General features: G+C 46.6%; 1 protein-coding gene across 1 annotated transcript in view; it reads right to left on the bottom strand.

The window, feature by feature from the left end:
* LOC142501715 (pancreatic triacylglycerol lipase-like) overlaps positions 1–26,622 on the bottom strand; it is a 40,694-nt gene that overhangs the window by 5,955 nt on the left and 8,117 nt on the right. The window contains exons 2-7 of the mRNA XM_075611996.1: positions 25,613–25,661; positions 14,295–14,449; positions 8,563–8,688; positions 6,102–6,236; positions 3,939–4,047; positions 1,051–1,170 (exon numbers count right to left, since the gene is read on the bottom strand). Of these exons, the coding sequence (XP_075468111.1) occupies positions 1,051–1,170; positions 3,939–4,047; positions 6,102–6,236; positions 8,563–8,688; positions 14,295–14,449; positions 25,613–25,661 (694 nt within the window). The remainder of the gene's footprint in view (positions 1–1,050; positions 1,171–3,938; positions 4,048–6,101; positions 6,237–8,562; positions 8,689–14,294; positions 14,450–25,612; positions 25,662–26,622) is intronic.

Here is a 26,622-nt window from a genome sequence, read left to right as displayed (position 1 = left end):
CCACTTACTGCTTCCCCAACCCCAACTCCCTCACACATTACCTGCTCTCACAGCTCTACCTCTGCACAATCCCACTTACTGCTTCCCCAACGCCAACTCCCTCACACATTACCTGCTCTCACAGCTCTACCTCCCCACACTCCCACTAACTGCTTCCAGAACGCCAACTCCCTCACATTACCTGCTCTCACAGCTCTACCTGCGCACAATCTTATTTAATGCTTCCTGTGACAGGGTGAATGAACGTCACCAGCTCTATGCCTGGCAGACATATGTGTAGGTATGCAGTGCAGCAGTAACAAGGTTAACTTTCACCTGGGAAGCTCCTGACAATTAGAGTGGTCCCAGCTGCATAATCAATGTGTTTTAAAACCCCCAGGCTGCACACATGAGGCTGTCTGATCAAGAGGGAGTACCGAAATAAGATTACTGCAAAAAGGTCTGTCTTCTAAGTACATGTTTGATGAACTGTCTGTGTTCCTGCATGCTGAAAGGAAGCTGTTTTGTTTTTGTATGCTGAAGAGAAGCTGTTTTGTTTTTGTGTGCTGTATTTTTAAAGGCTCAATAAATAAGCCTTATCAAGAGAACCCGCGTGTGGCTGCAACAGTTCCCCAACACCAACTCCCTCACACATTACCTGCTCTCACAGCTCTACCTCTGCACACTTCCACTTACTGCTTCTCCAACCCCCTCACACATTACCTGTTCTAACAGCTCTACCTCCACATACTCCCACTTACTGCTTCCCCAACACCAACACCTTCAAATAACAAACAGCTATCCGAAAACATACATTGCTTCTTATGCCCTGTATCTTATGCTTTCACTTACCTTTCTTTATAGCTTGAAGGCCCATTGGAGCAGGGCCCTCTTTGCCTTCTGTAACAATGTATGTTAATGTTTAATATTTTATTGTTTTCATCCTCAAACCCTATTGTACTGCTCTATGGAATATGTTGGTGTTATAAATAAATAATAATAATAATAATAATAATAGGATACATTTTCTGCAACAGGATAATAGTTCTGCACTAAAAAAAACATACACACCCAAATTAGGAATCATAGGACCAGAGTCAGTGTGGATGACGTCTACAAGAGCGGCATCGGACAAGTCCAGTCTGACCTTTTTTGATGTGTTTTGGAAGTAAGGTTCAGCTGGATCAAGACCTTATGATTAAAAATTAAAAGAGGCATTAATTAAACAGACAAGTCTATTCTGGTGTCCAGGAAAGAGAATACTGTTTTCAAATCAATATTGTGTGTGTCAGTCTAGCCTTACATCACAATCATATAAACATACCGATGGAAGGATTTGGGCGACTGACCCTTTAAGAAATTCCATTCAGCAGTAATCTTTGTTCCTATTTCAGTTTCTGGACTATACTTTTATTTTTGCACACGGGCACTGTCTTGGGCAGATGGTGTCATTTATTTTCTCTCCAAAGACAACCCATTATAGTAATATACTGTACACATTCTTTATGCACGATACTATTTAAAATTAGGAGATGCAATTTCTATCCTCTTATCAAACTTTAGCATGTCATAGATGTATTACTCTATCCAATCACAAGTTACAAAATGTATGCCACGCCCAGGAGACTATACCTGCTCTGAATTCTCTTTGTCTCTCCATGTGAGCATATCCTTTGGTATGGCTTGCATCTTACTATTAGTAAAATCCAGCTGAAGAATTACTCCATTGTTTGTGGTTCAACGTATTCCTAACATATTCTTTAACACTGATTTATAAATGGTATTCAGTATGTCAGTGATTTACGTTTCCTGTATTAAATGTAAAATATATATATATTTACAGTATATGCATTTTAAATGTATTTCTTAAGCAGAAATGTTCAGGCCAAATTACACTAGATCAGGGTTGCCAACTCCAGTCCTCAAGAGCTACCAACTGGTCAATTTTTCCGAATATCCCTGCTTCAGTACAGGTGGTGCAGTTGAAGACTGGGCCACTGATTGAGCCACCTGTGCTGAAGAAGGGATATCCTGAAAACCTAAACTGTTGGCAGCTCTTGAGGACAGGAGTTTGCCACCCCTGCACTAGATACAGATGCAGCGGCCAATATTCGAACACTTCACGCGTTGTTTACCGCGGAATGCCAATGTCATGGCGCGTGATTTCTTCCAACCGTACCACCATAAAACGCGAGTGCAGGCGAGTGCAGTAAATGGCATTTTAGTGTTCTGATTTTGAAACACCTGAAATTGGCACAGTAGCACAGTACTGTACACATTACAAATCATTCATTTCATTGCACACAAAGAAACAGAATCCATGAAATTCAAACAAAGCAACCGCGATAAACACGTGTGCCTGGGGCGATTTGCCACGTTCATGCTGCGTGGAATACAGCAGCGCACACGAAAACGGCTCCGTGATTTGTTCAAATAACGGCCGCTGCATGTGTAGTAGTCCCACAATTACTGTAGATTCTAATGCAAGTAGGGCAAAATGAGTAATCAGTATAGGAAAAATAGTGACAATAGCGCTCTAACAAACCAAAATAAAAATAAAAGTATATAACCACTAATGTGTAAATAATTTGTGGATAAGTAAACGTGAAAAACAATATCAATATTCACACACGTGCTTCAATTAAGGTGCGTATAAGGTGAAATAAAGACTTAAAAACAAACTACAACCCTTAAAAAAGACTGTTTCACTTGTCTTTTCTCAGATGCTTTTCAAAAGGTCAGGGGAGCTTGTCTCGTAGCCATGGAATAGAAGAAAACATTACATAGTGCAATAATGTTTATCAGTGAATGGGTGCTCAATGAATCAAAAATGACTACTCACGTTCAAGTAATCAAATAAAGCAGTCATCCAACTTTAAGGGGTGGATGCGCCCTGTGTGATTGCAGCAGCCACCAGCTGCCACCTCCAAGGAAGACAAAATGAGAGACCATATAGTGTAGAGGTAAAAAATTCTAATGGGGAATATAAAAATGAAGGCTTACACGTAATACAGTACATGTCGGCAATGAATGGATAGCAGATAACAGATGTCCCTTGGGTCGCGATCCCCTGGGCTGTTTGCTCTCCTCCGCGTTGAGTGTTCCAGTTTATCAACATCCAAGAGAAAGAGACACCAAGGATCCACCTTCACCACCAGATCCGGTGGTTCTCGGCGCATCGGAAGTGACGTAACGGGAGCCCCGGTGTGGATACCAGTGTTTCCGGTGGAGCGGAGGAGAACAAACAGCCCAGGGGATCGCGACCCAAGGGACATCTGTTATCTGCTATCCATTCATTGCTGACATCGACTGTATTACGTGTAAGCCTTCATTTGTATATTCCCCATTAGAATTTTTTACCTCTACACTATATGGTCTCTCATTTTGTCTTCCTTGGAGGTGGTAGCTGGTGGCTGCTGCAATCACACAGGGCGCATCCACCCCTTAAAGTTGGATGACTGCTATATTTGATTACTTGAATGTGAGTAGTCATTTTTGATTCATTGAGCACCCATTCACTGATAAACATTATTGCACTATGTAATGTTTTCTTCTATTCCATGGCTACGAGACAAGCTCCCCTGACCTTTTGAAAAGCAAAATGAGTAATCAGTTATGTACCGTAGGTTGATACTACAGTGGTTAGTCCCAAAACGTAGCCCCCTGGAACAGCTTCAGGATGGTAATATGGGAGAGAAGAAAGCAAGGCAGAGTGTTCATGGTGGACTATTTCAGTATTGAAGGATGCTCTATTTTGTTATTACATGCAGCTTTAGGTAGCTGCAAGTGTGTAGCAATGTTCAGTTTTACTGCCCGTCTGCATGCTGCTGAATGGGTGCGGTGAGCAGAGACATGGGTTGATGTTTTAACACATAAGAGGGGGGATTAGGGCTATTTGTGTAATGAAGAGGTACTTTTTGCCAAACAAACATACTCCTTCCCAAAGTTTCCCTGCTCACCGGTTATCCTGGAGATGCCTGGCTTCCTCTTCCCTGCCTCTCCTGCAGTGTGTGCGCCCAGGCTGTGGCCAATCAAGTGGATATTGGAAAGGGGGTGGCCAACATTTTTCTAATAATAGAAAAACTGCATTCAAATGTAGTAGTTACTGTAGCAAAGATTGCAATTGAAGGAATTATAAGGGGGATAAGTATCAGTTCAAACACCCTTTTCTATATGCAGCTGATTCAAATATAAGAAATGTATTAATCTAGTTTCCTACAATTTGCTATTTGATCCAGATTAATATCTTGGGAATTTTACTCATCTCAAACCTGACTTTTTTTTCTTGTTAGAAAACGGAAAAAATGATACACTCAGATGGGAAAGTCCATTACAGTTCAGTGCATACACTACAGTACGCGTGTTACAATTTGTAACTTCTTCTATTAACGCATTCCTTGGCATGGCAACACAACGCTGCATTAGGCGACCTGCTGCGGAGAAGATAAGAGCACATTCCACACACACATACATACACAAACCATCCCCCCACACCCACCTCTCTGCCGGTCCAGGGGTCCCCTTGCTCCTCTCCAGCTCCCCCCTCTGGTCAGATGAATGTTGGGGAGAGAGGGGGAGAGCGGAGAGAGAGAGGGGGGGAACGGAGAAAGAGGTGGGGAGCGGAGAGAGAGGGGGGAGGGGAGAGAGAGAGGGGGGAGCGGAGAGAGAGAGGGGGGAGCGGAGAGTGAGGTGGGGAGTGGGGAGTGAAGTGGGGAGCGGAGAGTGAGGTGGGGAGCGGAGAGTGAGGTGGGGAGTGGAGAGTGAGGTGGGGAGCGGAGAGTGAGGTGGGGAACTGAGAGAGAGGGGGGAGCGGAGAGAGAGGCGGGAGCGGAGAGAGAGCGGAGAGAAAGAGGGGGAACGGAGAGAGAGGGGGGGAGCGGAGAGAGAGGGGGGGAGCGGAGAGAGAGGGGGGAGCGAAGGGAGAGGGGGTAGGAGAGAGAGAGAGAGAGAGAGGGGGGAGCGGAGAGAGAGAGGGGGCAGCGGAGAGAGAGAGGGGGGAGCAGATATTTATAAACATATAAAACATGAAATCCCGGGCAGCGCTGGGTATATAAACTAGTCGTCTATAAAAAAATGACCAAAAAAATCGCTGGCTTGGATAGCCGCTTTTATGTGTATTAGTAAAGAGGTAATTGTCTGTCAATACTGAGGAATCTCCCAGAGACAGCTACGGTTGTTAGAAGAAGTCCAGTTTCTCACTGTTAACCAGGAAACAATTGCATACAAGTACACAGTGGTTAACATGTTTAAAATGTTTGTTAATCAGAACACCTGTCACTTTTGTATGTTTTGCAAAAGCCTGCAGAATTCGGGGATCGCTAAATTTGGCGAATCGTGTGGGCTTTACTTGGGGAATTTCATGTTGGTGACCTGGCAAACCTGGGCACATTTGTAACACTTTCATCGGCCACAAATGTCCCAAATCCTCGCCATTCACGATCGGTGGCGAAAGGGGTTCTATCTCTAGAGACAGCACCACATTGTAAACACTTTGTTCTGATTTTCTGTGTGTTAGAACTCTTACTCTTGTAATTTGCTGTGAAAAGCCAGCAAGAAGAGCCCCTGCTGCGCACTCATGCTCCAGGGTTTTGGCCTACAGCACCGACACACTTTATTCGAGCAAATACCCAGTATGTACCTGGCAGATACCTGGAATGCGCCGCTCCTCACCTCTGACAAGCCCCGTTGCGTTTGCCTTCCCAGCCTGGGTTCATGCCTGGCTGATGGGCGGCTGATCTGTTAAATGATAATGATTAGGATTTAATAGGCTGCAATGCTTCGTGTGTCTACCAGATGGCATAAATTCATGAATTGTAATGCAGTATATATATATATATACTGTGCAGTATTGCAGCCAGCGGGAATAAAATGCTTCAATCCCTGCCTGAAAATACCTCAATGCACTCGGGCAGAAAACAGTCACAAACCTCAATACACCCGGGTATACCCGAATTCGTGGGACTAGCCGAGCTCGAATAAAGTGTGTCGCCAGTGTAAATGCATATTCTCTGCAGCAGGCTGCAGGTCTCCCAGGCTGCAGTGTGATTAAGAAGTGTTCATAGTCATGGTTCAGATTCATAGAAAACACAAAAGCGGGGACTATTTCTAGAATGTTATTTTACCGAAAGAAATTCTACAAAGTAGGCCACTTCTGCTCCCACGACACGGGCATTGTTTACAGCTTGTGGATAATCGGTGTGAGATCCACCACTCCAGTCCACAGCGATACAATTTATATCTTCCACCTCGAGCAAAACCTGGAAGAACACAGAAAGATTAAATGAAGATTAAATTAAATATTGTGGTGTTTAACAAGTTTGCACTAACTGATAAGCTCAATACAATCTCCGCCAGGAATGTCGGCTATGCATCGCAACCTACTTTGGCAGTGAAAAAGTTAATGGATCAATGACTATTATACAATAAACTTATTATAGCAAAAAACAACAGCATGTTTTAGCCCAATATATATATTTCTGTTTGAGGTTTGGTGGTTGCCGGAAAGCAAAGATGGGAGGTTTAGGGAACAGAAATTAGTCAACAAAAAGCTTCATAACGAACTTAAGGACATTGATAATGGCACAAAACCGTGCAACAACACATGGTGCAAACTCTAGAAACATATATGCCAAGATCCCAAAGCCAGTCATAACCATGGAACAATCAATGCTAAGGATCATACTGCTGCACATCCAGGAATGTGGTGTATATGATTCAGTGCAACAAATGTGACTAAGGATGCTACATTGGGGAAACCAGCCAAAAATTAAAGGCAGAATGAACATGCACAGCCACTAAATACAATACCATGAAGAAGGAAGATACTGCTCACCTGTGGGACATCATTTCTCACAAACAGATGATTCCGTAAATGATTTAAAAATAAAAATTGTCAATGGAATGTTTAAACGCACCCAAGAACGGAAAACATTTGAACTCAGAATGATAAGACTCTTTAACACCAAAACAAGAGGACTTACTGCGGATATGGGGTTTCTCACACCCTGTCAAAAAAGTTTGTAATGGTGTCCCCTGCCTCTCTGCCAATGTTCCAATCAATAACTCCCCCCCCCCCCAGGATTGGATTGGGAGGCATTGTTTGCACGGCCATCCACCAAAGGGGATCTGCCCCTGCCTGACAGAGAGCTGGAGAATGGCGTTATGTGGTGAGCCACATAGAGCACATAGAGGAAAGCGCAGGGAAACACCACAGTGAGGAACCTGCCAGCCCCAGAGGAACAGCCCAGGAGACAGACAGCTGAAGGAAGAGATCCCCCTGCTGTGAGTAGGAAAGGGTACCCTTTACATTTATCAAAAGCAAAAGCCTGCAACTGGCAATTCAGAATAAGGAGCTCTGACATGATATTAATGTCCCCTAACCCATTCTGCTCAACAGGGGAGTGAACTCAGTTACAGTGACTGTACCATACACTGATAAGTGCAGCGCTAGTTATATTTGACACGTTAATAAGTTATTGTGTATGATATGCTGTGGCCCTAATTATAAGGGCCACAGGAATATTTGCAAATCTGCGTTTATTCCTGTTTAGGTTATCTATAGACTGTTATACATATCCTGTTGTGCTGTTCCCCCTTATTACTGACCCCACTCAACTGTAAGGATTACTATATTAAACGCACTCAGGCCCCCACCTCATACACTGAGGTATGGTCAAATAAAGAGGGGTTACACATACACATACACATACATACATACATATATATAGTCAAGCAATATCCACAGGAACAGGAAAGTGAGCTTCTTGTTCTCATAGTGCATTCTCACATACTGTAGAAAATATATAAGTTCTTAGTAGCACAAAGTAAGCTTTATGTTGTTAGGAACCTATAGACCAAGGGTGGCCAACACCAGTCCTCAAGGGCTACCAGCCAGCCAGGTTTTAAGGATATCCCTGCTTCAGCACAAGTGGTGCAGTCTTCTACTGAGCCACTGATTGAGCCACCTGTGCTGAAGCAAGGATATCCTGAAAAGCTGACCTGTTGTAGCCCTTGAGGATTGGTGTTGGCTACCCCTGATTTAATAAATATATTAATATTAATACAATAAAATAATGTAAAATGTGTCATTTAGTTATGGGTGTGCAAACTTTTGGTGCTGAGTCCCCTGCCTGCTCTCCCCCAGTGCTCGCACCCCCCCCCCTTACCTTTATGCCCGCGTCAAATGACGCGGCGGGGTCACGTGATGTCATGCTACCATGACAATGCGTCGCCCGAAGCCAGCTGAATCAGGAACGTCAGTTACACAGGCCTTGTGTGGTCCCCTGGCATTTAATTTAAATGCTTTGTGGAAGAGCGCAAAACCATTGTACCGGACGTGTCCCCAGTTTTCACACCCCTAATCTAGTACAAGGGTAGTCACCCCCGCTATAGACACTTCATCAGCAAAGACATTTAGGGACCTACAGTATATAAAATATATTGTGCTGTTACTTTTCTTGAGTCAGGTTCCTTTGACTATATCGGTGTGTGAGCGTCTCTGGCAGTTAAGATGTTTATGAAACCTCCACCAAATTCAGATCTTTATAGCTGGGGGGGGGGGGGGAAATATCACGTTCTTCATACCTTGCACATTTCTGTCACCCATACGTCATCACCACTGCTGATAAAACCATGAATAACGATGCGTGTCTTTCTGCCGGCACAGAAATGGGATGAGGCGATAATGAATGGAATTATGGCGCTAATCACCTGTTGGAAAAGAAGCAGAATTAAAGGGACAGTCCAAAAAATGTCTCTTAACTATGTGTTTTTACCAGAAGGGGGTCATTAAAAAAAAGTGGTACAGTTGTAAAAGCAGCAGTCTAAACTACTGTATATATATATACACATTAAAACTGTTTTTTATATATATATATATATATATATATATATATATATATATATATAAAAAAAAAACAGTTTTAATGTGTGCATCAATACAATCCACAATAAGTAATTAGCTAAATTGCAGATCAGTTTCAATGGGACTGCAAGGACCCCGCTGTGTTAATTCAATGGGCCATTAGTCCGAATGTGCAGAAATCTCACAGACATGTTGCAGCTTGAGTGTGAGATAGCCCCAGATTCCCCACGGCAAGTCTTCAGATACTGGTGGCTGCATCTGTACTTCTAACAACCATAACATTACAGTAATGGGCAAAATTACTATTATCCAGATCTGGATAGCTCATTTGCCTATTCAAAATAAAACATTATCCAGCCAGCATAAAGTAAATAAAACTTGCACTTACCCCTGCCAGTATGAAGGCATCCTCATCACCGCCCCATGCGTCAATGTCCTCCGTTGGCAGCAACAGTACAATAAAAATACAAACTAATGGCCCCATATCCCTTAATCACTTTAGCGGTTAGTAACTGCTATAGTAATTAAGGGGTTAACCGCCCTCCCCTGCTACGCACCAGGGAGGTCTAACTACCCACCACGGGGCAACTAACCCCACCCACCACCTATTGATTGGTACAGTGTTAAAGCTTGCCCATATGCAGGTGGATAGATCAGAGATGCAGTCCTTTATCTGTCACTCTGAACCACAGCTACTATTGATTTTTCATATGTTTATTTCTATATGCGGTACTAACTAATATGCTTTTATTAAACCATTTGCCTTTCTTGACTGCTCATGCCTCTAAAAAGGGCTGTTTGCCTTGACATCCTACAATGATACTTGGAAATATCCTAACAAAATTGTTTGTTTGTAAACCTAATCAGTTTATAAATCAATCTCTTTCTAGCCTTAGCATCCTTAATATTGGACTCAAGAAAACACTGACAGAATGCATAAAGGAAAAGACTTACTAGGTTCCCTCCAATATCCCTGACTAATAGTAGTGACTATTGAACCTGATAGCACTATATAAGGGCTACTTATACCAAGCTTTGTTTTACACGTTGCACAGCTGCAATGCTGTGCTGTTTGTGTGCACCTTGGTTTTTCTCTATTCATGTAGTTAAGTACAGTGGATTGCCTAGCAACAGGACATCATCACCTCATGTAGTCATCATGACATCATATGATGCTACAATGCGCAATGACGTCAGGTCAACAGAGGGTGAGCACCAAGGAGAAAATATTATTTAAGCTATATTCTTTAAAAGCAATTGTGTGCCACTCTTACACACCTTTCTTGTTCTAAAGCATGCCCATGGTGCAGAACTGATTAAAAAAAAAAAAAAAAAAAAAAACACATGTAGGATATTGCTTGGTCTGCAGCTTTAAAATGACAGTTTTCTTAAAATTTTGTAGCTATTAAGGTTATATTTAATGGTTTTGGGATAAGAAGTCATTTAACTCATCAAAAGCAGCAGGTCACTTTATAATAAGATCAGTAGAATCCACCTAAAAAACTGGCGGCTGCAATTGAACAACTCTAAGCCAACAACTGAGAACCCCAAAAAATGCATGGAACAGTTTTTTATGGCTTTCTCTGGTGGCAATTGCAGTAAACTTTTGAATAAAGTATCTTACGTTTGATGTGAAAAAGAGGGATTTATCTCAGCCATTCAGAATATTTTATGCAGGTCAGGACTGAAAGATAACAGCCTTGTTATGTGTCATGGTTCTAGGGTTGCCAGGTGGCATCTCCAAGAATACTGGACACAATGGTGAACGGTGTTACACGTTTGAGACACATACACACACACACACACACAACTCTTTCCGCTCCATGATGTTTCCTCCTCTCCTTGGCCTCACCCCAGGCTCCTGACACCTCTTCCTTGGCTACATTACCGAGCAGCAGCCATTTGGATGGAGGAAGATGCCCAGCCTCCTAGCAAAAGCGCAGCTCTCTCCCTGCTCTCTCCCTGCTCTGTGAAATCCTGCAGCCCCCAAGCTGGTCATGTCACTATGTCCAGAGAGGTAATACTGGTATACACATACATGTCCAGAGAGGTAATACTGGTATACACATACTGCTGCGGCCAAGTTTATTCGAGCATTTGCCCGTTCTTGGCCGCAGCAGTAGCCTGGCGCGCACCCGAGAGTGACGGGCGCGCGCCGAAGCAGCGGAAGAGCGCCCTCCGATCGGGGCGCTCTCCCTACTGCTGCCGGGTCCGCCGGGTCCCCCGGAACCCCCTGCCGCTGTCCCGCGATCGCGGGACACCAGGGCTCCCTCGGGGAGCCCCTGGACGCGTGTGCAGGGGGCGCACGCTCCCGAAGACGCGCGACCGCGCGTCTATGACGCGCGGCACGCCGAGGGGCGGCCACTAGCAAGCCGGGAAATCTCCCGGCTTGCGGATCTGGCCGCAGAGTAATAAAGCGTGTCGGTAGTGTACATGTCCAGAGAGATAATACTGGTATACACATACATGTCCAGAGAGGTAATACTGGTATACACATACATGTCCAGAGAGGTAATACTGGTATACACATACATGTCCAGAGAGGTAATACTGGTATACATATACATGTCCAGAGAGGTAATACTGGTATACACATACATGTCCAGAGAGGTAATACTGGTATACACATACATGTCCAGAGAGGTAATACTGGTATACACATACATGTCCAGAGAGGTAATACTGGTATACACATACATGTCCAGAGAGGTAATACTGGTATACACATACATGTCCAGAGAGGTAATACTGGTATACACATACATGTCCAGAGAGGTAATACTGGTATACACATACATGTCCAGAGAGGTAATACTGGTATACACATACATGTCCAGAGAGATAATACTGGTATACACATCCATGTCCAGAGAGGTAATACTGGTATACACATACATGTCCAGAGAGGTAATACTGGTATACACATACATGTCCAGAGAGGTAATACTGGTATACACATACATGTCCAGAGAGGTAATACTGGTATACACATGCATGTCCAGAGAGGTAATACTGGTATACACATCCATGTCCAGAGAGGTAATACTGGTATACATATACATGTCCAGAGAGGTAATACTGGTATACACATACATGTCCAGAGAGGTAGAAATGAAAACAGACAAGCACAGCTTGTATAAGTAAAACTGTATTACAATGGTAAAAAAAGATCGCTCACTCACGTGAGAAAACACCGGCGGGTATGGGGTCACACGAGCGCAGCAACCATTTAGAAATCCTTCAGCTGGTCCCAGCTAAAATCTATGAGGTGGTTCCGGTATCAGCATCCAGCACTGAGTCCCGGAAGTGATGTCATGCACTCTTGCGAGTGTTTGCCTCCATTTTCACGTCTGGCGTCTAAGCTTCAGGCAAGCTGGGCATGTTACTATGTCCAGAGATGTAATACTGGTTTACACATACTGTACACATTACCAGAGAGGTAATACAGTACTGACACACTTTATTGCAGTGTGGTCGGTACCGCAAGCCGGGAGATTTCCCGGCTTGCTAGTGGCCGCCCCTCGGCGTGCCGCGCGTCATAGACGCGCGGTCACGCGTCTTCGGGAGCGTGCGCCCCCTGCACGCGCGTCCAGGGGCTCCCCGAGGGAGCCCTGGTGTCCCGCGATCGCGGGACAGCGGCAGGGGGTTCCGGGGGACCCGGCGGACCCGCAGCGGTAGGGAGAGCGCCCCGATCGGAGGGCGCTCTTCCGCTGCTTCGGCGCGCGCCCGTCACACTCGGGCGCGCGCCAGGCTACTGCTGCGGCCAAGAACGGGCAAATGCTCGAATAAACTTGGCCGCAGCAGTACCAAACACATTCATGTCCAGTATTACTTGTCATTTTTTACTGGACCTAGCAGGGCTGCCGACAGGGGTGGGGGGCAGAAGGGACAGATGTTCCGGGTCTGGTGTCTGCGGGGGAACGGCGGCCAGTGCTGCACTTTGAGCCCGACCTCTGGCCAGGTAGTCTCGCAGCCGGGCCCTGCTCTCCTTCAACTGCAGCTTCCGGCATGGCATCAGAGGGAGACCCGACACGTGTGCCACTGCTCTAACATGTGGGACAGAGTGGAAGAGGCCTGAAGATGAAGGAGAGCTAGGTCCGACTGCGAGAGCACCAGCAGCCAGGCCCGGCCAGAGGTCGGGCCCAAAGTGCAGAGCCGGTAACTTGACCAGCAACAAGGTTAGTCTGTTTTTTAAGTATTGGGGAGAAGGATGGGGGGGGGTGTTTTTATATGCATTGGTTTTTTTTTTATATGCATTGAGGTGTTTCTTTTTATATGCATTGAGGTGTTTTTTTTATATGTATTGGGGTGGTTTGTATATGTATTGGGGCTTTTTAATAAGTATTGTTTTTTTATATGCATTATTTTTTTATATGTATTGAGGTATTTTTTATATGCATTGGGGCTTTTGTTTTTTTTAATATGCATTTTTTTTATACGTATTGTTTTTTTTGTAACTATATACAGGCATACCCCGCTTTAAGTACACTCACTTTAAGTACACTCGCGAGTAAGTACATATCGCCCAATAGGCAAACGGCAGCTCACGCATGCGCCTGTCATAACATCCTGAACAGCAATACCAGCTCCCTATTTCAGTACAGTACATGCATCGATAAATGGGAAAAAGGCAGTGCTTCACTTTAAGTACATTTTCGCTTTACATACATGCTCCGGTCCCATTGCGTATGTTAATGCGGGGTATGCCTGTATTGGAGGTTTTGTATGTATTTGGTTTTTTTTTATTTTTATTGTTTTTTTTTTTTATATGTATGGGTGGTTTTATATATATTGTTTTTTTATATGTATTGGGGGTATATGTATTGGGGGTTTCAAATGTATTGCGGAGGTTGGGGGTTTTCTGTATGTATTTGGGGGGTTGTATATATTTGGGGAGGTGGGGGTTGTATATATTTGTGGGTGGAAGTTTTATGCATTTGGCGGTTGTTTTTTGGAATATATTTTGTGGGGGGAATTGTGTGAGGGGGAGGGAATGAGTGTGGGGAGGGGGTTGAGCGAGAGTGGGGTAAATGACGCAGGGGGGAGAGTGAGAGGAGAGAGGGGTTGAGAGGAAAAGAAGGCGTAAGAGTGAGACGCAGGGGAGAGAAATATATATGAGGCAGCGGGAGGGGACAGGGATTGATTGAGAGTGGGGTAATTGATGGAGGGGGAGAGTGAGAGGTGAGACGGAGGGGAGAAATACATGGTATGTGGGAGGGAAATAGAGGGCGCTCGTGAGGTGTGAAATGGGGGGCTCGCGAGGTGTGAAATGGAGCTCGCAACATTGCCGACGGTGGGGGGGGGGGGGGGGGGCGATCAGAGCTGTAGTCCTGGGCCCCGAGAAATCGTTCTATACCTTGATCCACAGCTCCAATGATATAATGAATAATAGCCAAGCAGATACATGTAACATATAATTAGCTTACTTTGCATTGCTTTGTATGACTCTCACCTGGAACCTGTCCATATTGTTTCTGGTATAAAGCAGGAAACGTGTGTTAATCTTCTCTGGTGTCCATGGTAATTTTGCAATGGGCCTTTCTTTGGTACCAGACCATGGCTTGTCATCTGAAAAGCAGCCAATTCTGTTGTAGCAAACCTTTTCTCCTATAAAACAAATCATGGTGTTGGAATTGTCCTAAGTGACTGGCGGTTGCAGTGTACTGGATGGCATCTCTAATACTCATTCAATATGGAGCCCTGAACAGACTAAGGGGCCTATTCACAAAGCGGTGATAAAATCAGTGCATTGTCGCCCAACCTTGGGGCCTATGCACTAAGCGCCGGAAAAAAAAAATCGCCATTGATTTGAAATTGCCATTTTTTTTTCCCACAAAAAAGTTTTTATTGGGTTATGGTACAGATCGAACATTGTTTAACAACACATTGTCTTCCCTCAGTGTCCACAATCCCAAATTTTCCGTGTTTTCCCGCTCCGAACATCCGAACAATTATAGACATACAGGGCAAACCAACTGACAGACAAGACGAACAGCACAAACAATTGGGGGGGGGGGTAAGGGAGGAGGGGAAGGGAGGGGGGAGAGGCCGCACATGGAATAACTAGCGTCACTGTCTTCTTTCGTAGTCACACCATTCCAGCGCAGACCTACCCTAAGGAGCGCTACTTCCTTTAACCGTCATCCCTACCTGTACCCAGTCTGATTACTGTCCGTACCGTTACTTCGGAGGAGAATGCATCTCAATCTATCAGGGCAGTATGGTGGTGGCATCCACCCCGGTGATGTCTGATTGGTCTAGCCACGGGGCCCAGACTTTTAGGAAGTTTGTGCCGGTGTCATTGACCAGACTTGTCAACTGCTCCATCCGGCAAATATACCAAATTCTGTTCCGAATTTTCGTAATTGTGGGTAAATCTGGTAGCTTCCACAATGCTGCAATTTCGCACCTCATGGCTGTTGCAAAATGTGCAATTAATTTCTGTGCTGGTCTGCCCAGCCCCCGGGTGCGCCTGCCCAGCCCCCGGGTGCGCCTGCCCAGCAGGAACAGCCAGGGGTCTAGGGGACCGCCATTCCGAGAAGTCTCTGTAGCCAATTTTGGATTTCCTCCCATAAAGGAGCCACTCTGGTGCAACCCCACAGCATGTGAAGTAAGTCTGCATGTTCCCCACATTGTTTAGGGCACAATGGAGGGTAATCTTTTACAAACTTTGCCAATCTCACTGGGGTAAGGTACCACCGCATTAGGACCTTATATGCATTCTCCTTCAAAGTAGTGCATATGGAGCTTTTAGCTGCTGCCAGTACTATTGTGGTCCAGTCCTCGTCATCTATCGTCTCCCCTGAGTCCGATTCCCATTTGTTCCTGTAGCTAAGTTTGGTGTCGTCGTCAGATCCAGGACAGACCACCTCTCCGTAAATCCTAGACGTAAGTCCCGTGGTGTCCGTTCCTCTTGAACACAGCTGCTCAAAATTTGTACGCCGTGGGCGTTTTGGGATTTTTGTGTAGAAAGCTCTTCTCTGGAGGTATCTAAAAAATTCAGAGTTTGGCATCTCTGTTTCTGATTTAATTTGGTCAAAGGATTTTATTGATTGGCTTCCCTCCAGATGTAGTAGCCTCGTGAGGCCCTTTGTTTTCGATGTGACTAGGTTCTTACTCAACAGGCCCGGAGCGAAATCAGGGTTCCCCACAAAGGGGTCATGAAGGTGTGCTGGGTAGTAAGGGCACACCTATATCTGGTGTTCTCCCAAGTTGCCAACGAGCTACTCAGTGCGGCCAGCGGCTCTCTCATGGTCCCCTGAACCTTTTTTGGTAGCCAAATTAGATCTTGTAGATATACGGGGGCGCAGCATGCTTTTTCCAACTCCACCCATCTACGCAAACTAGGGTGCATATGCCACTGAATAATTTGGGTTAATTGGGCCGCTCTGAAATACGATATCAAGCAAGGTCCGCCATTCCTCCTCTAACTGTTGGTCTGATTAAAATACTAGATTTAATGCGTGGTGTTTTGTTACCCCAAACGAATTTCACCATGGAGGACTGTAAACGGAGGATGTCAGTCCTTGGCCACTTGTATCGAGAGGGTCTGGAAAATATACAAGATTCTGGGAAGAAAATTCATCTTGCGGCTCTGGATCCTGTCGATCCATGAAATTGCGTAGCCCGACCAAATCCTGAGATCCTCCTTCAGAGTCCTTATAAGTTTGGGGTAATTGGCTTTATATTGGGCGTTATAATCTTTGGTGATATTAACCCCTAGGTATTTAATGGAGGAGGCTTGCCATTTGAAGTTAAAATTTAGATCAATTAGTTTTTCGGTGACCTTTGGCAGGTTTATATTTAACGCTTCTGATTTGGTTTGATTGATCTTGAATCCCGAGATCTTGTTAAATTCACCCAACAGGCTGAAGACATTCGGCAGGGAGGTAAGGGGCTTTGATAACATTAGGATAATATCATCCGCATACAGGGCCACCTTATGTGACTGCTCATTGATTTGTATTCCTGCTACTGGTATATCGGGGCTATTACGAATATGTGCCGCTAAGGGCTCTATACATAATGCGAAGATAAGTGGGGACAGGGGACATCCCTGCCTGGTGCCACTTCTTATCGGGAATTCTTCCGAAGGGAAGCCCTGGTGTCTGACCCTCGCCCTCGGTTCCCGATAAAGAGCCAGAATGGCGCCCAACATTCTCCCCCCTATGCTGAACTCCCCAAGCGTCTCTTTGAGGTAGGGCCAATCAATTCGGTTAAAGGCCTTCTCGGCGTCCAGACTCAGTGCCATAGACGGGATATGTTTCCGTTGTGCCAAATCAATTAAGTCTATGATCCGTCTAGTATTGTCTGCCGCCTGCCTCCCGCATATGAACCCTACTTGATCGGGGTGGACCAGCTTTGGCATCACTGCATTTAGGCGGTTAGCCAACAATTTGGAGAACATTTTGGTGTCCGAGTTGATAAGGGATATCAGACGATAGCTTTTGCAGTCAGCTGGATCCTTCCCGGGTTTGGGGATCACTGATACAGACGCTTGGAGCATTTGGCCAGGTATAGGGGCACCTTCTAGGAATGAGTTAAACAGTTTCACCAGGTGAGGCACTAGGATTTTTCGGAATTTTTTGTAGTATAGATTAGAGAAGCCATCCGGGCCTGGGGCTTTGGATGGCTTCAGTGATTTGATTACCTCAGTAATTTCCTCACCTGAAAAATCTTCCTGTAGTGCGTCCCTTTCTTTCCTGCCCAATCTGGGTAGTTTTGCTCCCTTTAAGAATGTTTTCAGCTGTGTATGAGTGTTCTCACAATGGGAGACTTTTGCCCCATCGTAGAGGGTCTAATAATAGGTTTTAAATTATTCCACGATTTGTTTGGGATCAGAAGTGAGGTCACCTGTTTTTGTTCGAATTGCCTGGATGTGAAAGTTACGTTTAATGTTCTTAAGTTTATTGGCAAGTGGGGTATCTGGCTTGTTCGCTTTTTCGTAAAATTTACGCCTGGACCAGGTCATCTCCTTCTCAGCTCGGGAGGACATCAGTAAATTTAGTTTCGTTTTGGTATCAAGCCAGGCCTGAAGGGTCTGTGCTTGTTTGTTGTTTTTATGGAGGGCAGATAGGGCTGTCAATTCAGATTGTAGAATCTTAATCCTACGTTCCCTTTCTTTTTTCCGCCTACTCGCTATCCCTATGAGCTCACCTCGTAGAGTCGCCTTATGGGCCTCCCATAGAGTGGATTGAGATGTCACGCTACCAACATTTTAATTGAAATATTCCCTGATTTTATCCCCTACTTTTTTTTCAATCTCGGGGATTTTTATTAGTAACTCATTGAGTTACTCATCCATGTCACTCCTGGTCTGTCCAGTCTAAGGTCAGTGCACCGCAGCTCTACAGGTGCATGATCAGACCATGAAATATCATGGATTCCCGTATGGGAGATCTGCGAAACCATTCTGTTGGACACAAAGAGGTAGTCTATCCTGCTGTAGCGGTCGTGTGGGTGTGAGTAGAATGTGTATTCTTTGTCGCCGGGGTGCTGCTCGCGCCATATGTCCACTAATCTATTAGCTTTAAGGCCGCGGGCCCAAGCTGCTCTACTTTGTGGGTGTTTAGCCCCGCTTGGTGTGCATTTATCAACCTGTGGGTCCAACGTGAGGTTAAAGTCCCCCCCTAGTATTATACCGCCCTGCGCTACTCTGTGTAGGGTCGTAAAGAATCTGTCCAAAAAGGTGTCAGCCTGCTCGTTAGGAGCGTACACGTTTGCTAAGGTGAGAATTTGCCCTCGGACGACACCCACCACTATTATGAACCGACCATTTTTATCTCGTTTGGTGAGTTTAATATCTAGCGCAAGGCGGTTATGTACCAGGATCGCGACCGCTCTTTTCTTTTTGTTAGCTGCCGCTGATACCCAAGTTCGGTATCTGGCGTCGATGTGCTTTGGGGAGTTAGATTTAGAAAAATGCGTCTCCTGTAGTAGGATGATGTCGGGGTCGTGTTTTCTGTAGTCAGTCATAGCTAATCATCTTTTAAGGGGGCTATTGAATCCTTTCATGTTGTGTGAGATTACAGTGAAATCCCTACCCATCGGTGATGTCAGGATATTGCCCTGCGATGTAGGCTGGTGTGTCGACCGGAGTCCTCTGGGTCCAGGATGCTTCTCGTGCTCCTCTAGTCTGTGCGGGGGGGTAACAAAGGGGTACATACACAGGGAACAAAGAAAGAACAATACAAAGACAAATAAAACTTTCGGTGAACCATTGGGACTGAGTTCCCAAGGTCACCTGAATTGCCCCTTCTGGGGGTCCGGCCTGGGCAAGTCTGCTTCTGGTCTTGCTGATGCGCTCTTGGCCCATAGTTGCCGGCCCAGTGGGGTCTTGCATGGGTCCCTTGGGGTTGCCCCCCAAGTACCCATGTGGAGTCCCATGACGACGGTGGGCGTGTAGCCACTTCTTCCCCCGCCCCCAACCAACAAACATTATAAACGATTACAACCATCCTAAACGAAAATATCCACATAGTCCGTGAAAAACGTAACTCAGCGCATGTTATAACCTGTTCCCGGCCCCCTAATCTATTGCACTCTACGTCTATTTGTCCCGTGTGCGAGGCCATCCCTCTAATCTCCTCCTTCTCTGGCCACACGTGCAGAGTATATTGGGTGTAGGTGAATACTCTCATTGGTGTGGTTACTAAAGAACCCCCCCTCGTCTCTCTTTGTCCCTGGCTACCTCTGCGGTGGAATCTCCGCTGGTGTGACATCTGATCCCCGCTATTTGCTTTCCCCTGTGAGTGGGCTCCCCTACTCTGTGCTATGCCTGGGGGAGATGTTGTGTTAATTTTGTAGGCTTGGGGTGCTGCCCGCTGTCATGCGAAGCCCTAGCGTGGCCTATTTGGGGCTTATCTGGGCGCCGGTCCTTTTCTAACTGCTGTGTCCCCCCACCGCCCTGTAGCGTCCAGTGTGAATCCCCGGTGACTGGCAGCTCCGTAGCTGTCCGTGTGTGCTCCGCTCCCCTTTTATATTGTGAGAGAAGTCCCCCCCTTGTGCCACCAGCGTCGGGCTGGCTCTGCTGCGCACCGGCTGTGCACTTCCGGTCCCGGCGTGCCCCATCAAAGATGGCCGCTCGTCCATATCCGTTGACGTCCATCCGGTTCTCGTCATTCGGCTGCCGGATATCCTCGGAGGTGGATGTCTTCCCGCGCTGTCTTCCCGCGCTGAGCCCTTCTTCATCCGGTGATGTGCTGTTTATCCCAACAAGACCAGGAGCGCCTCCATCTTCGTGGGCATGCGTTCCACGGCCCCCTTCCGGGTTGTCTTCTGCCACGCACCGACAGGATTTCAGGTAGGTGCTTTGCCCTTTTGTTTTGCAGGTTACCGTGTCTTTTGGGGTCTTATGTGACACTTGTGAGGTGGTGTGGAGGCTTTGTGGGGCTTCTTCTGAGGGGGAAACCTCGCGCCTTCAAACATTTTATTACAGGTTGTCTGCCCCATTTTAACTGTAACATGCGCCTCAACTTAGGCAACTGAACCAGGGAAAGTGTCTTTTTGGCTTGGCTGCTCATTCTTTCTCTGATTCACTCACTTCCCAAGTTTTCTTGGAGGTGGTGACCTGCTGCCATTCTGTGTCGGGCTCCGGTTCTTGCCGGGGCCCCGGCGCCGAACCTTCCTTCACCCCCAGTTTGCGGAGAAAGTCATTGCCCTCTTCCGGGTCTTTCATGGAGATGGCCCTCCCGTTTCTAATGACCATCAGGCCAAACGGGAAGGTTCATCTATAACGTATGGCTCTGTCAAGGAGGATTTTCATGACCGGCTGTAGCTTCTTGCGCCGGGCCAAGGTTATGGGGGACAGATCCTGAAACAGCTGGAGTGCGGCCCCCTCAAACCGGCAGGCTCCCTCTCCCCTTGCCTTCTGGAAGATCGCTTCCCGGGTGCGGAAAAAGTGCATGCGGGCGATGACATCCCGCGGTTGGTCATTTGCCACCGGCCTACTCCTGAGGGCACGATGACACCTGTCCATCAGTAGCTCCGCCGCGGGAATGTCCAGGAGCAGGGTCGCCATCCAGCGGGTAAGAAAGTCCTCCACCTCCGTGATCTCCTCAGGGATGCCGCGTATCCTAACGTTGCTGCAGCGGTCCCTGTTCCTGGAATCCTCCTGTCGGTCTGCCAGGTCCGAGATCTGGGCCTGCAGGTAGGAGGACCGCTTCTCCGCTTTCTTGATGTTTGCGGAGGCGGTCGCCATCTTATCCTCCAGGGCCCCCGTCCGTTCACCGAGGCCCTGCACCTCCTTCTTAAGCTCCTGGATCTCAGCCCGGAAGAGCGTCTTCATCCCGTTATACAGGCGATCAAAATCACAGCGCCGTACTGGTTGCTGCTCCGGTGCCTCGTCCATATCTTCATCGCGATCAGAACCCGAGCCCGATCAGAACCCGAGCCCGCGGCGGAGCCCGGCGCCATTTCTGGTTCGGCATCTCTTGCCGCAGATCGGCTGAGATATTTTCGTAAATCTCCTGTGTTTTTCTTTTTAGTTGATTGTGGAGCCATCTCTGCTATTTCCTTGTTAGTGTAGAAAAACGCTGGTTCAAAATTCAGTTTTTTTATTGGTTGTAGTTGCTTTAAATCATTGGCGGGGGTGGGAGCTCACGGCTTAAGCAGCTAGTCTCCTCACCATTGCGCATGTGCCTCCGAAATTGCCATTTTTGACAGCGTTGCTATCGCAGTATGCAGTGATACTGCTGCGGCACAGTTTATTCGAGCATTTGCCCGTTCTGTGCCGCAGCAGTAGCCTGGCGCGCGCCCGAGAGTGACGGGCGCGCGCCGAAGCAGCGGAAGAGCGCCCTCCGATCGGGGCGCTCTCCCTACCGCTGCCGGGTCCGCCGGGTCCCCCGGAACCCCCTGCCGCTGTCCCGCGATCGCGGGACACCAGGGCTCCCTCGGGGAGCCCCTGGACGCGCGTGCAGGGGGCGCACGCTCCCGAAGACGCGTGACCGCGCGTCTATGACGCGCGGCACGCCGAGGGGCGGCCACTAGCAAGCCGGGAAATCTCCCGGCTTGCGGATCTGGCCGCAGTGTAATAAACTGTGTCGCCAGTGTAGCAACATTTGCAAAAATGGCGAGTAGCCGGCGACGAGATAATCGCCTCTTTGAAAATGGGTCACCCGGGGAATTCTTTCTGCTGCAGAGATACAGCTGTCTCTCCCTGCGCAAATCTCGCCCAAAATGTATTTATTTTTAAAAAATGTATTATTAGTGTATATATATATAGTGCAGGGGGGTCTCCTGAGAAAAACTGCGTTGATTTCAGGTCCGGGGACCCCCTGCTTTCCGAGATACAGGCCCTGTTATGGGGTGCCGGTATCTCCTATGTATTTTATTCCCACGGTCACGTGACACAGGACATTTCAATGCATAGGAGATACCGGCACCCCATAACGGGGCCTGTATCTCAGGAAGTAGGGGGTCCCGAGGCAGAAATCAACACTTGCTCCCGCACACTATTAATAAAAATTACATTAAAGCCTCTTCATTACCTTAGCGGATTGCTGCTAAGGCAATGAAGGGGTTAAGGCACAATAGCAGGTTTATTGAGGGAAGAGGGGGTGAGTGAAGGGGGTACTTCGCTCACTCACCCCTCTGCCCACAATAAACATTACAAAATGTAATAACCACCAATGCACAAGCATTTTAATTTATTTTAACACAGGATTTATATCAGAGGCCAGCGGGGGTCCCCACGGGTGTCCGGGGGTCATCATTTGGTTCCTGCGGGTGTCTGTGGGTCCTCGGGTAATCCCCGGGGGAGTCCAGGGGTCCTCAGGTGGTCTATGCGGTGTCTGTGGGCCCTTGGGTGGTCCCTGCAAGTGTCCGTTCGCCTCCAGGTCATCCCTGCAAGTGTCCGGGAGCCCCACAGGGTCCCAGGGTGCCCCCGTGACTGTCTGGAGGCCCTCGGGAGGTTCCCATGGGTGTCTGGGGGTCCTCGAGCGGTCCCCATGGGTGTCCGGGGGTCCTCGGTTGGTTCTCGTGGGCCCCCGCTGGCCTGCAGTACCAATCCTGTTGTAAAAAAAATAAATGTGGCATACATTTCAATAAATACACCTCCCCCCCCCCCCAAACACATACAGTAAAGTAATGGGCAAAATAACTATTATCCAGTTATGGATAATAGCTCATTTGACCATTATTAAATCAAACATTAGCCAGTCAGCATAAATATTATTATTTTTTTATTGTACTGTTGCTGCCAACGGAGGACAAGGACGGTGATGAGAATGAGGACAACCTTCATCATGGCCCAGGTAGGTGCAAGTTTTATTTACTTTATTCTGGCTGATGTTTTATTTTTAAATGGGCAAATGCACTATTATCCATATCTGGATAATAGTAATTTTGACCATTACTGTACTGTATATATTGGGGGGAGTATATTGGGAGAGTGTGGGCCGCAGGGACCACACAAGGACCCCCGGACACACGCGGGGACCACCCGGAGGCCCCTGGACACCCACAGGCACCGCCTGAGAACCACCAGACACGCGCGGGGACCACCCAAGAACCCCTGGACACCCGTAGGGCCCCCAGACACCCGAGGGGCCCACCCGGAGACCCCCGGGGACCAACCGAACACCCCCGGAGACCCTCGCCGGCCTCTGATCTCACCCTCACCAGCCTTTAGCTGGTGCTAAAATATTGAGAGATTTTAATGACTGATAAACATATCACAGCTTTGTGAATAGCTACTAGTGGCAAAAAAGAAAGATTATGCCTTTCATTGGCCTATAGGACAATTTTTTTGCCTTTGGCTGTTAATTTGCATTAAAAAAAACATTATAGCCCAATACTGCAGTGTTATCACTGCTTTGTAAATAGCAGATCAGGCAGGATATATAAATAGCAGATCAGGCAGGATCGCGTATAAGGACATTTATCGTCCATTAAACACTTAGCACCGCTTTGTGAATAGGCCCCTAAGACCGATTTAACTTTTCTACTTATGAAACGCATATACCCACATACAATTTAAATGAATAAATATGATACATAATATGATTTTATTGTGGCCCTCTAGACTTAAAGAACAATGTTAAAGACACTTATTAGTCATTAGTCATTGGTTAGCATCTAATTTTCTGTAGCTGTATCAATATGGAAATGGAGCTTCTGGCTCTAGTTGTTTTATTCTTGAATCGGAAATTAATTTGACACCCTTCCATCATAATGAATACACACTCAATATCTCTATTCATTTTACAGAAGGGTACCTGTTCTCCACAAGATATCAGTTGTGAGAATTGTGAGTTGAAGACACAACATCTTAATCATTGTATGGCTCTATATCGTGATGTTGCCAGCTCTGGCACTAGATATACAATATCTGTTTGGATTTAGCTTTCTTTTTAGCTAATTTTTTGCTTAGCACAGTGACTGTTCTATGGCCTTTGCAATGCACGCGGATGCTGCTGGAAAGTTAAATGCCTTGTAAATTATAATTAAAGAAACAAACAAAAACACAAACTAAGTGCATATAAACATATGTAAAAGGGTTCCCCCTGGCCCCCCTTACCTCTGCTTAGCGGGGGTCCCCTGCGCTGTGTCAGGGAGCTGCAGGGGTGAGCGCGTCGCCGGGGGCTCCCGGCGGCATCTGCAGTCCGGCGCCACCATTTTGTGTGCGTTGCGCATGCGCGGAAGCTCGCGCCTGCGCAGTGCAGCCCCAGGAAATGCGGTGGCCATTACAGAGAGGGAGGCAGGTCACAGATGGCGCTCCATTGTGCAGGGATCCCTAGAAGTCGCGCATGCGCAGTTAGGGCGATGCAGCGCCCATGACATAGTTACCAGGCTCAGTGGAGAGTAGCGGCGGCCATTACACATCGTACACGTGGTCCCAATGCTAAAGAGGTCCTGAGTGGACTACAACTCCCAGCAGCCTCTGGGGACTGCCCTTTCACCCAGATCACATGCAGCCAGACACCCACTAAGACTGACAGATTCTACCTTAGGTAGGTGCACTGCCCCTTTAGTTATTTGTTACGTTCAAGGACACAACTGCAGTGCTGCGAGCCACTGACAAGTATGGATTGGGACCAGACCTACCTCATTCATAATAGAGACTATCTGACGGTGAGATCACCCAGAGGGGAAACCTCTGAATTGAAAGAGGACACCTGCGGATTCAGCGCTGGATGCAGACGGATCCTCTTATCGTTATTCTGCTGTACCCGGGTGAAGGAGCCCCGGGCAGGTGTACACCAAGTGCACCAACTATACACCATCTAGTGGGCAGCGCAGTCTCACACTTGGGTGGGGTTGTGGAACATTTGGGACTCTTGGGACACTTGGGTATATGCTGGGGGGTTGCGACCCAGTGAGGCCAGGTTAAAGGGTGACACTGCTGTGTTGCTATTGTTGCTGTATGTGATGTTATGTTTTAGTGCATATAGTAAACTGTTTAATCCATACCCTGGTGTAAGTACTTACTGTATGTGGTTCCTGTGTAAGGGGTTATTCTACACACTAGAATCCCTGCACAGGTGGAGGCGCTGTAAGCAGTACATTCCGAGATACACCCCAGTCTCCCAGTGGCAGAGGTTCAGGCCTCCTGTGAGCCTAACAGGTATTGCACCACACCTGGTAACATATGTAGATTTCCCCACATGGTCCCTATCTGTGATTGGGGGCGGGGGAAACTGTGTTACACATATATAGTATTGGGCATTCTGGTAACACTATGAGACAGTAGAATATTACATAAAAGGAGACCACGTCAAATACAGAGTGTGGGGACATTTTTTTTTTTATAAAAACACATTAATACTTTACCCTTTACAGCTCCCAGGAAAAAGAGACCCACAGACCAGATTACCAACATCTACGGAGAAGCAAAAAGGAATTCAATAGCTATTGCTTCTAAAAGTCATTCCTGCTGTTATTTCAGTTGTTATATCCAGTGACAATTAAACATTTTAAAATAATTTATTTATAAATTGGGTGAATTCTGTCCATACAATAAACTTCAGAAATGGCACACCGTGCAAAAGAACAAAACAGAAGAAAGTGATTGAGCCACATTTGCTGAAGCAGGGATATCCTGAAAACCTGACCTGTTGGGGGTCATGAGGACTGGAGTTGAGAACCCCATCTGTACAGTATTCCTCCCTGTTCTTTCAGCATGAAGGTGGGTTGTCACTAACCTTTGTCCCAGTAGGTGCCAAAGCCAGCTGCAGTTTCATGAGGATCTCACATTGTATATATACAGTACTAGATAGGAGAAGTCAGGCCTTATATGGAATGCATTCTCCTGCATGTTTAAGTATTAAAAAGCAGAGAGGTGCGAAATTGTCCAAAAATCATTTGTGAAATTGTAAAATGTTTTGGTTTTTTTCATTTGACTCCCTGCGAAAATGTTTTGGCAACCTTCAAAGGGCAAACAATGTCCCCAAATCAGTAAGCTTTCAGCAAAATATCGCCAGTGAGCGACTCATGGAGGTGTGTGTGCCTTATTACACTCTCAGAATTAACCAAATCTAACACTTTTAGAGAATTAAACCAACATTTCATTCAAAATCCTACGTGTTTTATAAATAAATCAGTTAGATAATACTTATTGCATGTTTCCCCCATCTCCCTTATTTTGCCATATTTAATGATGTTGTAGGTACTAAGCTTCATTGGGTTGCTCTACCACTGTAAGGTCCCGCGCTGCCTCTCTAACACCTTGATAAAGGCATTTTTGCCTGAAACTAGTTGGTGGACCCCTGCTGCGGCCTAGGGGGGACCCTTTTGTCCACTTTTGATGTAATAAATCTATTTTTTGTTGCTAAAAACCGTGA

The sequence above is a fragment of the Ascaphus truei genome, chromosome 8 (assembly GCF_040206685.1).
Source record: "Ascaphus truei isolate aAscTru1 chromosome 8, aAscTru1.hap1, whole genome shotgun sequence".
Classification (NCBI taxonomy): Eukaryota; Metazoa; Chordata; class Amphibia; order Anura; family Ascaphidae; genus Ascaphus; species Ascaphus truei.
This window is presented reverse-complemented; position numbering and strand designations above follow the sequence as displayed.